This window comes from Oncorhynchus clarkii, chromosome 27, assembly GCF_045791955.1.
Source record: "Oncorhynchus clarkii lewisi isolate Uvic-CL-2024 chromosome 27, UVic_Ocla_1.0, whole genome shotgun sequence".
NCBI classification, from domain to species: domain Eukaryota; kingdom Metazoa; phylum Chordata; class Actinopteri; order Salmoniformes; family Salmonidae; genus Oncorhynchus; species Oncorhynchus clarkii.
Window position 1 is genome coordinate 14615604 of NC_092173.1, and position 17540 is coordinate 14633143.

The 17540-nt window shown below is 43.2% G+C and overlaps 1 protein-coding gene across 5 annotated transcripts in view; it reads right to left on the reverse strand.

Moving 5' to 3' along the window:
• LOC139385551 (pleckstrin homology-like domain family B member 1) overlaps window positions 1-13451 on the reverse strand; it is a 106490-nt gene extending 93039 nt beyond the window's left edge. For 2 of the 5 annotated variants that reach the window (XM_071130703.1, XM_071130702.1), the window contains exon 1: window positions 7967-8397. In XM_071130703.1, the coding sequence (XP_070986804.1) occupies window positions 7967-8053 (87 nt within the window). In that variant the 5' untranslated portion in view covers window positions 8054-8397. Of the gene's footprint in view, window positions 1-7966; window positions 8399-13080 lie in introns of those variants that run through there. The other 3 variants (XM_071130714.1, XM_071130707.1, XM_071130708.1) reach the window with 3 other exon arrangements.
• Window positions 13452-17540: the final 4089 nt, after the last annotated feature.

The window sequence follows — 17540 nt, forward strand, 5'->3', positions numbered from 1 at the left end:
GCAAATATTGAATCTTTGCATCAACTTCATGTAATTGTCAATAAAAGCCTTTGACACTTAAGAAATGCTTGTAATTATACTTCAGTATTCCATAGTAACATCGAACAAAAATGTCTAAAGACATTGAAGCAGCAAATTTTGTGAAAATGTATATTTTGTGTCATTCTCAAAACATTTGGCCACGATTGTACACAAATCACTATACAGGTAACTGTCAAAATAAAGGAAACACCAACAAAAAGTGTCTTAATAGTGCATTAGGCCACCACGAGCCGCCAGAACAGCTTCAAGGCGCCTTGGCATTGATTCTACAAGTGTCTGGAACCCTATTGGAGGGATGCAACACCATTTTTCCTTGAGAAATTCCATCATTTGGCGTTTTGCACCACTCCACCGCTCCATAATCCCCCATAAGCATTCAATTTGGTTGAGCTCTAGTGACTGACACACACACACACACACACCTTAAACACCCTATGCTCATTTGAGTCACCTCTTTCAAAGTCACTGAGATGTCTTGTTCTAGCCATGGTAGACAAAATAATGGGACACATTATTTTCATACATGACCTTAAGAATGATAGGATGTTAATTGCTTAATTAACTCAAGAACCATACATTTACTCAAGTGTTTCCTTTATTTTGGCAGTTACCTGTACAATAAGTGCCATGAGTATAGCTCTACAACTCACAAAACCAACTTTAATTTTGAAGGTTATTTATTTATCAATTATTTCTTAGGTATTTCTAAGAAGACCAAATGCATGATGGAAGATTCCACCCAAAAACTCTATTTTGATATTTGTTTCATTAGTCCATTGTTGATATCGTCCTAAAATGTTTTGTCGGTCAGCAATCAAGTTTTCAAGATATATACAGTGCAGTCGGAAAGTATTCAGACACCTTGACTTTTTCCACATTTTGTTACGTTACAGCCTTATTCTAAAATGGATTCAATTGTTTTTTTCCCTCATCAATCTAGCTCTGTCAGACCATCAGGTTCTTGGTCACCTTGACCAAGGCCCTTCTCCCCCATTGCTAATTTTGGCAGGGTGGCCAGCTCTAGGAAGTGTCTTAGTGCTTCCAAACTCCTTCCTTTTAAGAATGATGGAGGCCACTGTGTTTTTGGGGACCTTCAATGCTGCAGACATTTTTTGGTACCCTTCCCCAGATCTGTGCCTCGACACAAATCTGTCTCGGAGCTCTACGGACAATTACTTCGACCTCATGGCTTGGTTTTTGCTCTGACATGCACTGTCAACTGTGGGACCTTACATAGACAGGTGTGTGTCTTTCCAAATCATGTCCAATCAATTGAATTTACCACAGGTGGGCTCCGTTCAAGTTGTAGAAACATCTCAAGGATGATCAATGGAAATAGGATGCACCTGAGCTAAATTTAGTTGCATAGGAAAGGTGAATACTTATGTAAATAAGGTATTTCTGTGTTTTATTTTTAATACATCTTCAAAAATGTCTAAAAACCTGTTTTCGCTTTGTCATTATGGGGCATTGTCTGTAGATTGATGAGCAACATTTTTTATTTAATCCATTTTACAATAAGGCTGTAACGTAACATAATGTGGAGAAAGTCAAGGGGTCTGAATACTTTCCGAATGCTCTGTCACTTTCGAAATACAGAAATACAGACGGTAGGATTTTTTCCTTTAATGCTTTTTTCCTGCAAATATTACCATTGATAATCACAAAATGTGTCATTGTTTCCACCTGTGTCGCGTTCAGTAGGACACACCGTTTAAACATTTTAAAATGCAACGGAAAGGGTAATGGAAAAAGCTTTTTCATTGGACAAGTTCAGGTAAGTATGTACCTCCTCATTTCAAAACATTTGTCCCTACTGAACACGGACCTGATGAGGATGTGTGGGAGAGGCAATGTGACAAGGGAAGTGTTGATGGGAGTGATTCCCTCATCCATCCCTTCCTTTCACCTCCAGTGACCTCTGACCTTAGTAGCTGCTTCTCCGAGTGTTAAAAGGGCCTGACGCCAAACCACTCCTCTACCTAACCACTCCTCTATCTAACCACTCCTCTTGCTTAGATCATGCTGTTTAACATGGGCTGATTGCATCATTACGATCATTAGGACACCTGGGACAGGCAGGAGGGGTGTATGTCCTAATATGTACACCGTACAGGGTGCTAAACAGTGAACAGCCTCAAAGGCTTCCCTCCCTACTCTCCTTCTCTTTAGCACCAGCGAGATATATGACTGTTTATTATAGGCCACAGAGAACAAAGGGAATCTGGAATAGGCAGTGTAAAATGCCAATCAGGGTCAGTGGTTGGGGTTGGTCAGTCTAACATAGTAAAAAAGAGAATCTCAGTATAGACAATCTTCTTAACTGGATAACTGGCCTCACAAGTTTGGATTTATTTAGTGTTTCACGATTCGTTGTAACGCCATCCAAAGCTTTCAAAGCATAACAGAAATCTAAGAATGGATTCATGAATAGCATTGGTAAACGGGATACAGCCAATGGATGTGGCCTCCCAGACAGAATAAATGGTTTCCACTTTTGCACATGGCTAAAAGTGTTGTTTATGGCTATATGTTTAGTGAGCAATGCACAGTATTTAACTCAAGTTATGGTCGCCATGTATAGATAAAACTGGCCAGTATGATGGTACTTTCTCATAAAATTCTCCATTTAACAAGCAAAATCTTATGAAAGCACCTATGAAAAACCTTATTGTAAAATCAGGCAATAATTTAAGAAAATAGACCTTGAGAAAGTCAGTAGATGGACTTGTTGTGTGAACTGTGAACCATATAAGAGATTGTATCTCTTCACGGAAGGATCAAGGAAAGACAGAGTGAAAGCAAGAGGAAGATGATGACAAACAAAGGAGGACAGCCAGAAGACTCAACGGTCCTGTGCCACTATATGTGGACATCCTGTATGGCCGACAGAGGCAGCTTTTCCTGTAGGGCTGAGGCCAAGGCCAGGTCCGATAGTGGCCCCCAGGTCCGATAGTGTCCTCCAGGTCTGATAGTGACCCCCAGGTCCGATAGTGGCCCCCAGGTCCGATAGTGGCCTCCAGGTCCGATAGGTCCTCTGTCACTTTCTTATAAGGTACAGGGGGATATAAGGGATACAAGGATCTCTGTGTGTAGTTCAGGAAACCCGTCCAAGAGATCAGGGTGCAACAGACAAAAATGCAAACAGGACATTTAACATTAGCTAACAACAGATGCAGATGTTTTAAACATTAAATTGGAGATTTGATATGCACAATGATGTTTCAACTAAATGGTCACTTGCGCTTCTGATGCCGAGTTACATTTTCTAAAGTGCAACTATTTCTGATTTACAATGAATCGTTCTGTAGGAATAATAGGAGTGTTGAACCAACCGACCACATGTTCCATAAGCAGCTAAAAAAACACGGGTCAAAATGAAAATAAAGCAATGATATCAATATTGACATACTCTGCATTGCCTGGAAGAGTTTTTGGCATTCTTTCCTCAGCTGATGGTGTGCTCTAAACACACAGGCTCAGTGCCCTGGCCCAGAGCTATCCGTTTTGGACCACAGCCACTCTCTGCTGCAGGCTAAACACACCACCTGCTCCACCGTGGGGAACAGCAGAGCTACAGAACACAGACTCACAAGATCATCATACCCTTTGTGAAAGGTACGACACTTTAATTAGTTAACGCATACATGTGTCATAATGCTTTATAACTTATTTGTGGCCGTTATTCAGTCAATTGTGATCATTACCAGATCAAAATCAAATCAAATTGAATTTGCCACATGCGCCAAAGACAACAGTGAAATGCTTACTTAAAAGCCCTTAACCAACAATGCAGTTTTAAGAAAAATAAGTGTAAAAAATGTAAAATACAAATAATTAAAGAACAGCAGTAAAATAACAATAGCGAGGCCATATACAGGGGGTACCTGTACAGAGTCAATGTGGAGGCTATATACAGGGGGTACCGGTACAGAGTCAATGTGGAGGCTATATACAGGGGGTACCGGTACAGAGTCAATGTGGAGGCTATATACAGGGGGTACCGGTACAGAGTCAATGTGGAGGCTATATACAGGGGGTACCGGTACAGAGTCAATGTGGAGGCTATATACAGGGGGTACCGGTACAGAGTCAATGTGGAGGCTATATACAGGGGGTACCGGTACAGAGTCAATGTGGAGGCTACATTCAGGGGGTACCGGTACAGAGTCAATGTGGAGGCTATATACAGGGGGTACCGGTACAGAGTCAATGTGGAGGCTATATACAGGGGGTACCGGTACAGAGTCAATGTGGAGGCTATATACAGGGGGTACCGGTATAGAGTCAATGTGGAGGCTATATACAGGGGGTACCGGTACAGAGTCAATGTGGAGGCTATATACAGGGGGTACCGGTACAGAGTCAATGTGGAGGCTATATACAGGCGGTACTGGTACAGAGTCAATGTGGAGGCTATATACAGGGGGTACCGGAATAGAGTCAATGTGGAGGCTATATACAGGGGGTACCGGGACAGAGTCAATGTGGAGGCTATATACAGGGGGTACCGGTACAGAGTCAATGTGGAGGCTATATACAGGGGGTACCGGTACAGAGTCAATGTGGAGGCTATATACAGGGGGTACCGGTACAGAGTCAATGTGGAGGCTATATACAGGGGGTACCAGTACAGAGTCAATGTGGAGGCTATATTCAGGGGGTACCGGTACAGAGTCAATGTGGAGGCTATATACAGGGGGTACCGGTACAGAGTCAATGTGGAGGCTATATACAGGGGGTACCGGTACAGAGTCAATGTGGAGGCTATATACAGGGGGTACCGGTACAGAGTCAATGTGGAGGCTATATACAGGGGGTACCGGTATAGAGTCAATGTGGAGGCTATATACAGGGGGTACCGGTACAGAGTCAATGTGGAGGCTATATACAGGGGGTACCGGTACAGAGTCAATGTGGAGGCTACATACAGGGGGTACCGGTACAGAGTCAATGTGGAGGCTACATACAGGGGGTACCGGTACAGAGTCAATGTGGAGGCTATATACAGGGGGTACCGGTACAGAGTCAATGTGGAGGCTATATACAGGGGGTACCGGTACAGAGTCAATGTGGAGGCTACATACAGGGGGTACCGGTACAGAGTCAATGTGGAGGCTACATACAGGGGGTACCGGTACAGAGTCAATGTGGAGGCTATATACAGGGGGTACCGGTACAGAGTCAATGTGGAGGCTATATACAGGGGGTACCGGTACAGAGTCGATGTGGAGGCTATATACAAAGGGTACCGGTACAGAGTCGATGTGGAGGCTATATACAGGGAGTACCGGTACCGAGTCAATGTGGAGGCTATATACAGGGAGTACCGGTACCGAGTCAATGTGGAGGCTATATACAGGGGGTACCGGTACAGAGTCAATGTGGAGGCTATATACAGGGGGTACCGGTACAGTTAAACAACAGAGTAGCGGCAGCGTAAAAGAGGGGGTGTGGGGGGGCAATGCAAATACTATGGGTAGCCATTTGATTAGCTGTTCAGGAGTCTTATGGCTTGGTGGTAGAAGCTGTTAAGAAGCCTTTTGGACATAGACTTGGCGCTCCGGTACCGCTTGCCGTGTGGTAGCAGAGAGAACAGTCTAAGACTAAGGTGGCTGGAATCTTTAACAGTTTTTAGGGCCTTCCTATGACACCGCCTGCTATAGAGGTCCTATACCTCTGTGCCTTGCGGTCGGAGGCCGAGCAGTTGCCATACCAGGCAGTGATGCAACCCGTCACGCTCTCGATGATGCAACTGTAGAACTTTTTGAGGATCTGAGGACCCATGCCAAATATTTTCCTGAGGAGGAATAGGCTTTGTCGTGCCCTCTTCACAACTGTCTTGGTGTGTTTGGACCATGATAGTTTGTTGTTGATGTGGACACCAAGGAACTTGAAGCTCTAAACCTGCTTCACTACAGCCCCGTTGATGAGAATAGGGGAGTGCTTGGTCCTCCTTTTTCTATAGTCCACAATCATCTCCTTTGTCTTGATCACGTTGAGGGAGAGGTTGTTATCCTGGCACCACACGACCAGGTCTCTGATCTCCTCCCTATAGGCTGTCTCATCATTGTCGGTGATCAGGCCTACCACTGTTGTGTCATTGGTAAACTTAACGATGGTGTTGGAGTCATGCCTGGCCATGCAGTCATGAGTCTACAGGGAGTACAGGAGGGGACTGCGCACGCATCCCTGAGGGACCCCCGTGTTGAGGATCAGCTTGGCGGATGTGTTGTTACCTATCCATACCACCTGGGGGCGGTCTGTCAGGAAGTACAGGATTCAGTTACAGAGGGAGGTGTTTAGTTCCAGGGTCCTTAGCTTAGTGATGAGCTTTGAGGGCACTTTGGTGTTGAACGTTGAGCTATAGTCAATGAATAGCATTCTCACATTGGTGTTAATTTTGTCCAGGTGGGAAAGGGCAGTGTGGAGTGCAATAGAGATTGCATCATCTGGGATATGTTGGGGCGGTATGCAAATTGGAGTGGGTCTAGGGTTTCTGGTATAATGGTATTTGATGTGAGCTATGGCCAGCCTTTCAAACCACTTCATGGCTACAGACGTGAGTGGTACGGGTATGTAGTCATTTAAGCAGGTTCCTTAGTGTTCTTGGGCACAGGGACTATGGTGGTCCGCTTGAAACATGTTGGCATTACAGACTCAGTCAGGGATAGGTTGAAAATGCCAGTGAAAACACTTGCCAGTAGGTCAGCGCATTCTTGGAGAATACATCCTGGTAATCCATCTGGCCCTGCGGGCTTGTGAATGTTGACCTGTTTAAAGGTCTTACTCACATCAGCTACAGAAAGCGTGATCACACAGTAATCTGGAACAGCTGATGCTCTTATGTATGCTTCAGTGTTGCTTGCCTCGAAGTGAGCATAGAAGTAATTTAGCTCGCTGGTAGGCTCATGTCACTGGGCAGCTCGTGGATGTGCTTCCCTTTGTAGTTTGAACAACAACTCACACCAACAAATACTGAAACTACAGTGAGCAGCTCAGTGGATAGAAGAGGGACACTATAATTATCGGATTAACATTTCCATACAAAATATATCCTTCACATGCAAAAACACTTGTTGTCCGCAATCTACTGCTATCTAATAAATGCATGACCAGCATGGCAAGCTTGACTAAAACTAAACCCCTGGCTTAAATGCAAGTGCAACCGTTAGGGAGTGAGTCATTCTTTCTCAGGCTCCGATATTTCCCTACTACCATTAGGGGATAGGGCAGAGGGACTTTGAGAGTTAGAGTGGTATTCCCTGGTATTCCAAAAGCAGGTTATTGCTCAAAAGTTCCGTTGACTTTGGCTGTTTGTTTCCCAAAGACACGGAGCTCTACGGAAATTCCAGTGCTGGTCGGCACAAAGAGCTCTTTTCAATGTCCATAATCCCCCAGAGGAGAGAGGGAATGGACTAGGTGACTGGACCCTCCTCCACTCCACTGGGTTACAGGGCTCAGCCACCCCATACAGTTGCCCCACCACACATGCTGATACAGACAGCACATGGCCAGGGAAACCCCCAGGGAATTATTGGACAATGTGTGTGAGAACAGAGCTGACCGATAACCTTTGGGAAATAGCAACTGATATCGTAACCACATGATGTAAAGAGAGAATGAGCGAGAGAGAGTGAGGGGGAACCATGTTGATTAGTATACACATCTGGTCTCCAAATTCACCATTTCTACTTTCCATTTCCACAGTCCAACTGTTTTTGTTATACAATGAGACATTAAATGACAATCAGTTACCCTACGTTAATCTAAGCTCAGCCAATACATGCCCTTCTGAGCATGTTTCACAACATGTTTCACAACATGTTTCACAACATGCCAACTATGAGGCTCACTAAAGTATCAAATGTTTTCCTTATTCATTTATCCATCGCCACAATTTAATCTCTATACTCCTACTTACCTTCGGTACAACCTGGATTTTAGTTTGGGGATTTGACGGCAGAAATATGTTGACCCCAATGTTAGCTGAACAGAGATAATGCTCCATCGCTCAGGTCAGTGGGCAGAAACGCTGGTGCCATGGCTTACTGGATCCTCAAAACAGACTATCCCAGGACTTGCTCCTATGGTATACACAGAGTTCCTTCTTCTCCAACTGAGAATTCTCCAAATGGAAACGACAGCAGGCAAATGCAATACTTCTCTTTCTCCAAGCAAATCTAAAAGTCTGTAACTCTATACCAGCCAGGTGATGTTTGGCTGGAGTGTCAACTGGTGCCACCTTCTTTGGTGCCAGGCTGTGCCTCGCCAACAGTCCTTTGATAGACTCCTTGGTCTATTCATTAATCTTGCAGTCCCCCTTCTTAGAGAAAAACAGACAAAGAGGAGCAGCGAGCCAGGAATTTGAACGTGGTTTTGCCAGAATAAGCGGAGTAACAAGTACACAAGGCCCTGTGTGTCAGTGCAACAAAACAGCAGCCACCCTCCCTCGTTTTTGGAGTTAAAAGGCAACCCTTTCACACAGTATGTTGCTTGTCGAGAGTGTCACAGACTCGTCCTCCCCTTTCTCCTTTTGACTCTAGATTGGTCCTCCTCTTCCTCAAGTGGTAAATGTCAGTCAGTTACAAGAGAGAGGTCTTCACAAATGAGTTCAGAAATCCATAGAAATGTCCAACTCAAACCCAGTCCGGTGTGTAGAGGAAAAGGTATTGCTTGTTGTTGTTGCTAAGGACAGCACTATGGGAAGACGGAGTAACAGGGAAGAGGTGGAAGCAGGGTTGGGGTGGGGAGGAAACGACAGTGTGGGATATATCCCTTTAATTAATGGAAACCGATCCTCTGGATGGATGGATGGATGGATGGATGGACAGCAATCCTCTACTCCCCCTCTGCTACATTCAGGAATCTCCTTCCCAAAACAAGTCTATTTCTAATTGCTCATATTCAGATATTCAGAATCACAGATTCCAACCTGGTGAATATGAATCGAAAGCCTGCAATATTTCATAGTAATGTAGTTCTTGTTTTGGACAAGCATCCTGTGTTCATGTGTATTCAATTGATGTGGCCTATAATGAGACATTTTCCAGACAAGTAGCCAGAGAGAGAGCGGTTTCCTTGGAGAAAATGACAACAGGTGCACTATTCAACTGCTGTAAATGTCACCAGTGCCTCACGTGATGACATCATCTCATTTGGACTGCCAACCATGTGTTACCATGACAACACATTTGGAAAACACCCCAACCATCAGTCTGGCGTGTTCTCATATATATATAGGAGCAGTAATGATGATGATCAGCTAATTTTGGGTTTCATTCATTGTAAACTAACTACCGCCAAACAAATCTGTGAATGCTAATATGGTCAGTTAGCAGGCGCTTTCATCTAAGCAACAGTGTGTATATCTGGACCAAGCAGCAATGGAACCCATAACCCTGGTGTTGCTAGCACCATGCTCTACCTCACTGAGCCATTGGAAACACCAATTTGAAGAGAACAATGTGAAGACTGATGCTGAGCTCACTTTCCAAGGCCTTGCAAACAGGCAATAACCGACTATGAAATAGAAAAAAAGATTGCAAAGGACGATTCGGGCAGAAACTGATTATCTCTTTGTTTTGGATGAAGCGCTTGCCTCGAGGCGAGACATAAAAGAAGAAGAAGAGTGAAGAAAGGAAATCACATGAGGAAAGAGCTTTTAGTAGAGGTCACCCAGTCTGCAGCATCTACAAAGACAGGCACCGCCTGGTAGTGTGTGAAGCCCAGATATTGCAGCTGTTAGAAAGGCCTGAAGTCCCAGCCTCACACAGCCGTTTATAACAATAACACTCTCTCACAGACAGGCATCCTCACAGCTTGGGAAACTACTCATTAGATGAAAGAAAGATAAATATGCTATATGACAGGTAGTCTCTATTGTATACAATATATAAATATACAGTGCCTTGCGAAAGTATTCGGCCCCCTTGAACTTTGCGACCTTTTGCCACATTTCAGGCTTCAAACATAAAGATATAAAACTGTATTTTTTTGTGAAGAATCAACAACAAGTGGGACACAATCGTGAAGTGGAACGACATTTATTGGATATTTCAAACTTTTTTAACAAATCAAAAACTGAAAAATTGGGCGTGCAAAATTATTCAGTCCCCTTAAGTTAATACTTTGTAGAGCCACCTTTTGCTGCGATTACAGCTGTAAGTCGCTTGGGGTATGTCTCTATCAGTTTTGCACATCGAGAGACTGAAATGTTTTCCCATTCCTCCTTGCAAAACAGCTCGAGCTCAGTGAGGTTGGATGGAGAGCATTTGTGAACAGCAGTTTTCAGTTCTTTCCACAGATTCTCGATTGGATTCAGGTCTGGACTTTGACTTGGCCATTCTAACACCTGGATATGTTTGTTTTTGAACCATTCCATTGTAGATTTTGCTTTATGTTTTGGATCATTGTCTTGTTGGAAGACAAATCTCCATCCCAGTCTCAGGTCTTTTGCAGACTCCATCAGTTTCTTCCAGAATGGTCCTGTATTTGGCTCCATCCATCTTCCCATCAATGTTAACCATCTTCCCTGTCCCTGCTGAAGAAAAGCAGGCCCAAACCATGATGCTGCCACCACCATGTTTGACAGTGGGGATGGTGTGTTCAGCTGTGTTGCTTTTACGCCAAACATAACGTTTTGCATTGTTGCCAAAAAGTTCAATTTTGGTTTCATCTGACCAGAGCACCTTCTTCCACATGTTTGGTGTGTCTCCCAGGTGGCTTGTGGCAAACTTTAAACAACACTTTTTATGGATATCTTTAAGAAATGGCTTTCTTCTTGCCACTCTTCCATAAAGGCCAGATTTGTGCAATATACGACTGATTGTTGTCCTATGGACAGAGTCTCCCACCTCAGCTGTAGATCTCTGCAGTTCATCCAGAGTGATCATGGGCCTCTTGGCTGCATCTCTGATCAGTCTTCTCCTTGTATGAGCTGAAAGTTTAGAGGGACGGCCAGGTCTTGGTAGATTTGCAGTGGTCTGATACTCCTTCCATTTCAATATTATCGCTTGCACAGTGCTCCTTGGGATGTTTAAAGCTTGGGAAATCTTTTTGTATCCAAATCCGGCTTTAAACTTCTTCACAACAGTATCTCGGACCTGCCTGGTGTGTTCCTTGTTCTTCATGATGCTCTCTGCGCTTTTAACGGACCTCTGAGACTATCACAGTGCAGGTGCATTTATACGGAGACTTGATTACACACAGGTGGATTGCATTTATCATCATTAGTCATTTAGGTCAACATTGGATCATTCAGAGATCCTCACTGAACTTCTGGAGAGAGTTTGCTGCACTGAAAGTAAAGGGGCTGAATAATTTTGCACGCCCAATTTTTCAGTTTTTGATTTGTTAAAAAAGTTTGAAATATCCAATAAATGTCGTTCCACTTCATGATTGTGTCCCACTTGTTGTTGATTCTTCACAAAAAAAATACAGTTTTATATCTTTATGTTTGAAGCCTGAAATGTGGCAAAAGGTCGCAAAGTTCAAGGGGGCCGAATACTTTCGCAAGGCACTGTATATCCATCAAAAATAACCTATTTGATCTGACCGTGAAGAAGGACAGGGAAGTAAGGAGAAAGTGTGTTACTGGGTTAGAAGGGCATTGGCCAGATTTGACCTCACACCAACACCAGCATACATGTGCACTGAAGGAAGCATCCGTAACCGCTTGAGCACACCAGAGTAGACCACTTATTTCTGTTCTGTCAGTACAGTACATTTCTCTAACGGGGTAAAGGGATCATGCATCTTATTAAGACAGTTATAATGTATCAAAAAGGCTCTCACATTCAGGGTAGCCAACAGCAATAAGCAATGGGGCTACCGAGTGGCGCAGCGGTCTAAGACATTAAATCTCAGTGCTAAAGGCGTCACTACAGACACCCTAGTTCGTATCCAGGCTGTATCACAACCGGCCGTGATTGGAAGTCCCATAGGGCGGTGCACAATTGGCCCAACGTCTTCCTGGTTTGGCCGGTGTAGGCCGTCATTGTAAATAAGAATTTGTTCTTAACTGACATGCCTATTTTAAATAAAGGTTAAATAAAATAATGAAATTAGGAACAGGTCAGTCAAAGTACACACATTAGAAGTCGGACTGGTGGAACAACACAGTCACATTTGACGACATGGCCCTGATTGCTGTGTGAACATAACAAAACAACCTTCCATAACAAAGGAGTTATTATTGCAGTTTAAGTCAATGTCTAGAGAGCATTTCCCTGTCTGCTAGGCCCCCAAGACGTGTCTGACCCACTGTAAAACCACTCCCTCTATTTATCTCAATAGCATCCACTGTTTGAGGGGTGGGAAGAAGAAGGGACTAAACATGGCAATGACTGTTGCCTTTGTAACGGGTCTGTGCCCTCTCTCTCTCTTCCTCTGTCTCCCCCATGTCTCCCTCTCTCTGTCTTTCTCTCTCTATCCTTTTGTCCCTCTCCCCACCCTTATAAGAGAATCTGCAAAGAGACTATGAGAGAACAGTTAGAAGAGGCAGAGGTACACAGACATGATCATTGTCTGTTGGTCTCCATCGTAGCCAACTAGCCAAACAATACCTAGTTAATCTGCCCTGTATATCTCAGCTTCGAGTGTGCAGACTCAGGGGAGGACAACCTAGGCTTGTGTTGTGTCTGTCTGAGGCTCTGATAAGCCATGGCCAGTCACAGGACCCACTCATGTAGGTTGGCATTAACACAAACAACCAGATGCTATCCAACCAATGATATCCAACCAAGAGTGACTATACAATTCCTCCACAATCTCAACCAATTATAAAATTGTGTTATATATTTAGCTCAGTTTGTTTAAACCCCTTATAATTCAATAATAAAGTATCACAAGAATAACAAGCGCATGATCCACTCATTAGTTAATTCATTCATGATTCTCCCTCCTTTTAAACCAGCAACAGAAAATACAGAATAAACTATATTGAATAACATGCAAATAGACAAACTCATCAATGAACCTTTAGACTACTGACAGATCTACACATGCAGCCAACACAAAGTGAGTAATGTGTCTCACCTGGAGTCTTTTATACACCACTTCTCTCCCAGCTGATTGTCAGTCTGAAAAAGTAAATCCTTCTAACAAAGCATGATGGAAGTTTACTTTACCTAAGGGCAAGTTTCCAGTAACAACAAAAGAAAAACAGCAGGACTTAGCAAACACACAGCTTGTCACGTAGAGTGCACCACTGTCAGTCTTCTTCATGTACAGCAAAACCCAAACAAAAAATATCCTGGATGGAATCCAAATAGAGGGAGAGGTGCAGCAGGAGTTTGTTTTTCTTCGTCTCTCCCCTGTCCCGAACACACTCTCTCACATCACACTGTCATGACAAAAAGAGGGAGAAAGCAATGTGTCCTGTACTCTGCTCTGCTCTCTCTCTCTCTCTCTCTCTCTCTCTCTCTCTCTCTCTCTCTCTCTCTCTCTCTCTCTCTCTCTCTCTCTCTCTCTCTCTCTCTCTCTCTCTCTCTCTCTCTCTCTCTCTCTCTCTCTCTCTCTCTCTCTCTGTGTGTGCTGTCAACCACTCCTAGCAGGACACAAGGCAGTCATTCTTCTGTCTAAAGAAATCCTGACTTGTTCTCACAACGCCTATAGAAACAACTTCACCTTGAGTCACTAGCATATTTTGGAGGAGATTAAAATGACTGTAAGGTGCTGGGACTTTTCATTGGACGAGAGCAATTTACTCCCTACTCTCTTAGAAAAAAGGATTCCAAAAGAGTTCTTTGGCTGTCCACATAGGATAACTATTTTTGCTTCCAGATAGAACCTGGAACCAAAAAGGGTTATTCAAAAGGTTCTCCTATGGGGACAGGCAAATAACCCTTTTAAGTTCTGGATAGCACCTTTTTTCCAAGAGTGTAGAGGGGCAGCAGCTCATATAACAGGGCAGTGACTGCATAGCGTGGAGTGGACCTCCACCTTTTCCCAAATAATCATAACATGAGAGCTAGATATAATTGTGTTCTTTGTGTACTTAGATACAGTGCCTTGCGAAAGTATTTGGCCCCCTTGAACTTTGCGACCTTTTGCCACATTTCGAATGGTCCTGTATTTGGCTCCATCCATCTTCCCATCAATTTTAACCATCTTCCCTGTCCCTGCTGAAGAAAAGCAGGCCCAAACGGGGATGGTGTGTTCAAGGTGATGAGCTGTGTTGCTTTTACGCCAAACATAACGTCTTGCATTGTTGCCAAAAAGTTCAATTTTGGTTTCATCTGACCAGAGCACCTTCTTCCACATGTTTGGTGTGTCTCCCAGGTGGCTTGTGGCAAACTTTAAACAACACTTTTTATGGATATCTTTAAGAAATGGCTTTCTTCTTGCCACTCTTCCATAAAGGCCAGATTTGTGCAATATACGACTGATTGTTGTCCTATGGACAGAGTCTCCCACCTCAGCTGTAGATCTCTGCAGTTCATCCAGAGTGATCATGGGCCTCTTGGCTGCATCTCTGATCAGTCTTCTCCTTGTATGAGCTGAAAGTTTAGAGGGACGGCCAGGTATTGGTAGATTTGCAGTGGTCTGATACTCCTTCCATTTCAATATTATCGCTTGCACAGTGCTCCTTGGGATGTTTAAAGCTTGGGAAATCTTTTTGTATCCAAATCCGGCTTTAAACTTCTTCACAACAGTATCTCGGACCTGCCTGGTGTGTTCCTTGTTCTTCATGATGCTCTCTGCGCTTTTAACGGACCTCTGAGACTATCACAGTGCAGGTGCATTTATACGGAGACTTGATTACACACAGGTGGATTGTATTTATCCTCATTAGTCATTTAGGTCAACATTGGATCATTCAGAGATCCTCACTGAACTTCTGGAGAGAGTTTGCTGCACTGAAAGTAAAGGGGCTGAATAATTTTGCACGCCCAATTTTTCAGTTTTTGATTTGTTAAAAAAGTTTGAAATATCCAATAAATGTCGTTCCACTTCATGATTGTGTCCCACTTGTTGTTGATTCTTCACAAAAAAATACAGTTTTATATCTTTATGTTTGAAGCCTGAAATGTGGCAAAAGGTCGCAAAGTTCAAGGGGGCCGAATACTTTCGCAAGGCACTGTATGTCCTGAACGGCTCAGTATCTCTGTCTCTACACCGAAACAGTTATTCAATTAGTTATTTTGACCTACTGCGTTTTATGTTGAAGATGCTTTGCTTCTTCAACATAAAATAAACAAGTCTATTTCTTCCTTAAACTCTTATATTGTAAACTCTATATTTTTTGCAGCTCATTTGGTTGACTGAGTCAAACATGACTGAAACATAGTAAGTGGTGAAATCAGCATATAATACAACAACTAGCTGGGGCAGTTACTAATCACATAATGGCAATGTCTATTATTTTCAAAGTGAATGTAAACTGCAGACATCTGCTGTTTGTAGATGCTCAGAGCCTCAGACTCAGCTGTCATAATTGGTTCAAGCTGTCATGGCTGACCTAACCAGAGATGCTGCTGCTTGTCAGCCTGGCTCTAACACAGACAGAATACAAACACGCCAACAACAGAGCCACAGATATAGCTCATATAGCCTCTGAAAAAGCACATTATTTTCCTGATTTAAAAATACTGTATAAATATATCAAAGTGAAATTCAATGAAAGATGGAAAAGGATTAGCAGGTAGGCAGAAGTGGGTCAGATATTTGGAAAGCCCGTATAACATGTAGAAGTCATTTAGGATGGAAAGAACTATTTGCCTAAAAAGCTAGCTGTGGATTGGAGAGCAGCGGCACTCTTTCATCAACCTTGCGTGGTCTGTGCTTCCCTAAGCCTAAACCGTCTATTTAAATGTAATTAACCTCCCCACAGAGAGAGACTAGCAGAGAGCCAAATTCCACCCCAAACCGTGTGTGTGTGTGCGTGTGCGTGTGTGCAAATGATGAGGAATTATTTTAAGCTAGGGAGAATGATCATCTGTGAATGTATTGTAGGTATGGTATACATTACTTGTATCAAAAAGATTCATAATAAATGGTACTCTGCCCATGTCCATTACACAGACATTAGATGAGAACATATAGTGTACCTTATTATCTCTTTAACCTCAATGAATGGTTGTTTCTCTACTCATCCAGGTGGTTTCAACAGAGTGCCTCTCTACATCCACAACTATTCTATTGATCACATTCAAGGTTTTACATGTTTTATTTAACCTTTATTGAACTAGGCAAGTCAGTTATGAACAAATTGTTATTCACAATGATGGCCTACCCCGGCCAAGCCCTAAGCCGGACAACGTTGAGCCAATTGTCCGCCGCCCTATGGGACTCCCAATCACGGCCGGTTGTGATACAGCCTGGAATTGAACCAGGGTCTGTAGTGACGCCTCTAGCACTGAGATGCAGAACCTTAGACCGCTGCGCCACTCGGGAGCCCCCCCCCCAAGGTTCTTCAGAGCTTCACTCACTCACAACCATGTCCAGTGGACTATAAATACCCTATAAATACACACAATGTTCTCAGGAGCCACTATTAAATATGCACTTTATCTACAGCCCACTATTGATCTGCATACTGTAAACACATAGGCTGCATGATAAATTACACCCTATTCAAGTGCACTATGTAGGGATTAGGGTGCCATTTGGTATGCAACCCTACAGTACACTGTTAAACTAAATGAAGACACGACAGGCTGTGTTAGTAGAAAGCTTGCCTCGGCTTTCCTTTCATCTTTAATGAATAGCATATTTCTCCTACCCCCCTCCCACTCAATTCCTATTGGCTTTGTGGGAGCATGTATGAAGGGCCCAGGGCCTAATTTGAAGGAAATGTTCATTACAGACATCAAAAGAATTGATAGGCACTGACTTGATCCTTTGAGCTGATTTCAACGTCTCAATCGGTGAACAAAACAACCTATTCCAGGTCTGAAACAGTACTGCAGTCTGGGCTGGAAATTCATTGAGTGATTTCAGACTACAATATAGTGGGAATTCAGAGATTCCAAGGAAATGGGTCACCATTTCTCCAGAAGCACAAGTGGATTATTCAATATTTCTACTAGCTGCAGGCTAAATGTGTAAAATGTTACTCTTCTGTAGCCACATATCCTTTTATGTTAGTATTTTCTACATTAACATCATTAACATGATTAACTAGGCCAAGAAACTTAAATACGTTTGGATAATGGTGGTACAATACATAATTCATTCCACTTGTCTCTGTGAAATTATTGAATATCCAAGCATGTTTTTTGACAGAGGAATAACAAATACTTGAAAGAAAACAGTGGTTTTGTTTTAAGATTCAAACAGCAGTCTTGCTATATACCTTTGTATACCATGCGCTGCTTTAGGAAATGGAAACAAATAGGATTGCTAGGCCTCCGTAAAATAACATGTAAGTGATAGGATTAGGATAGACCCTAACAAAAGCATGCTGATGGTCTGTTTGGGAGGGAGTGGGTCTCTCACAAATAACAGCAACACTACTGTTTCAAATCAAATCAAAGTTTATTTGTTACGTGCGC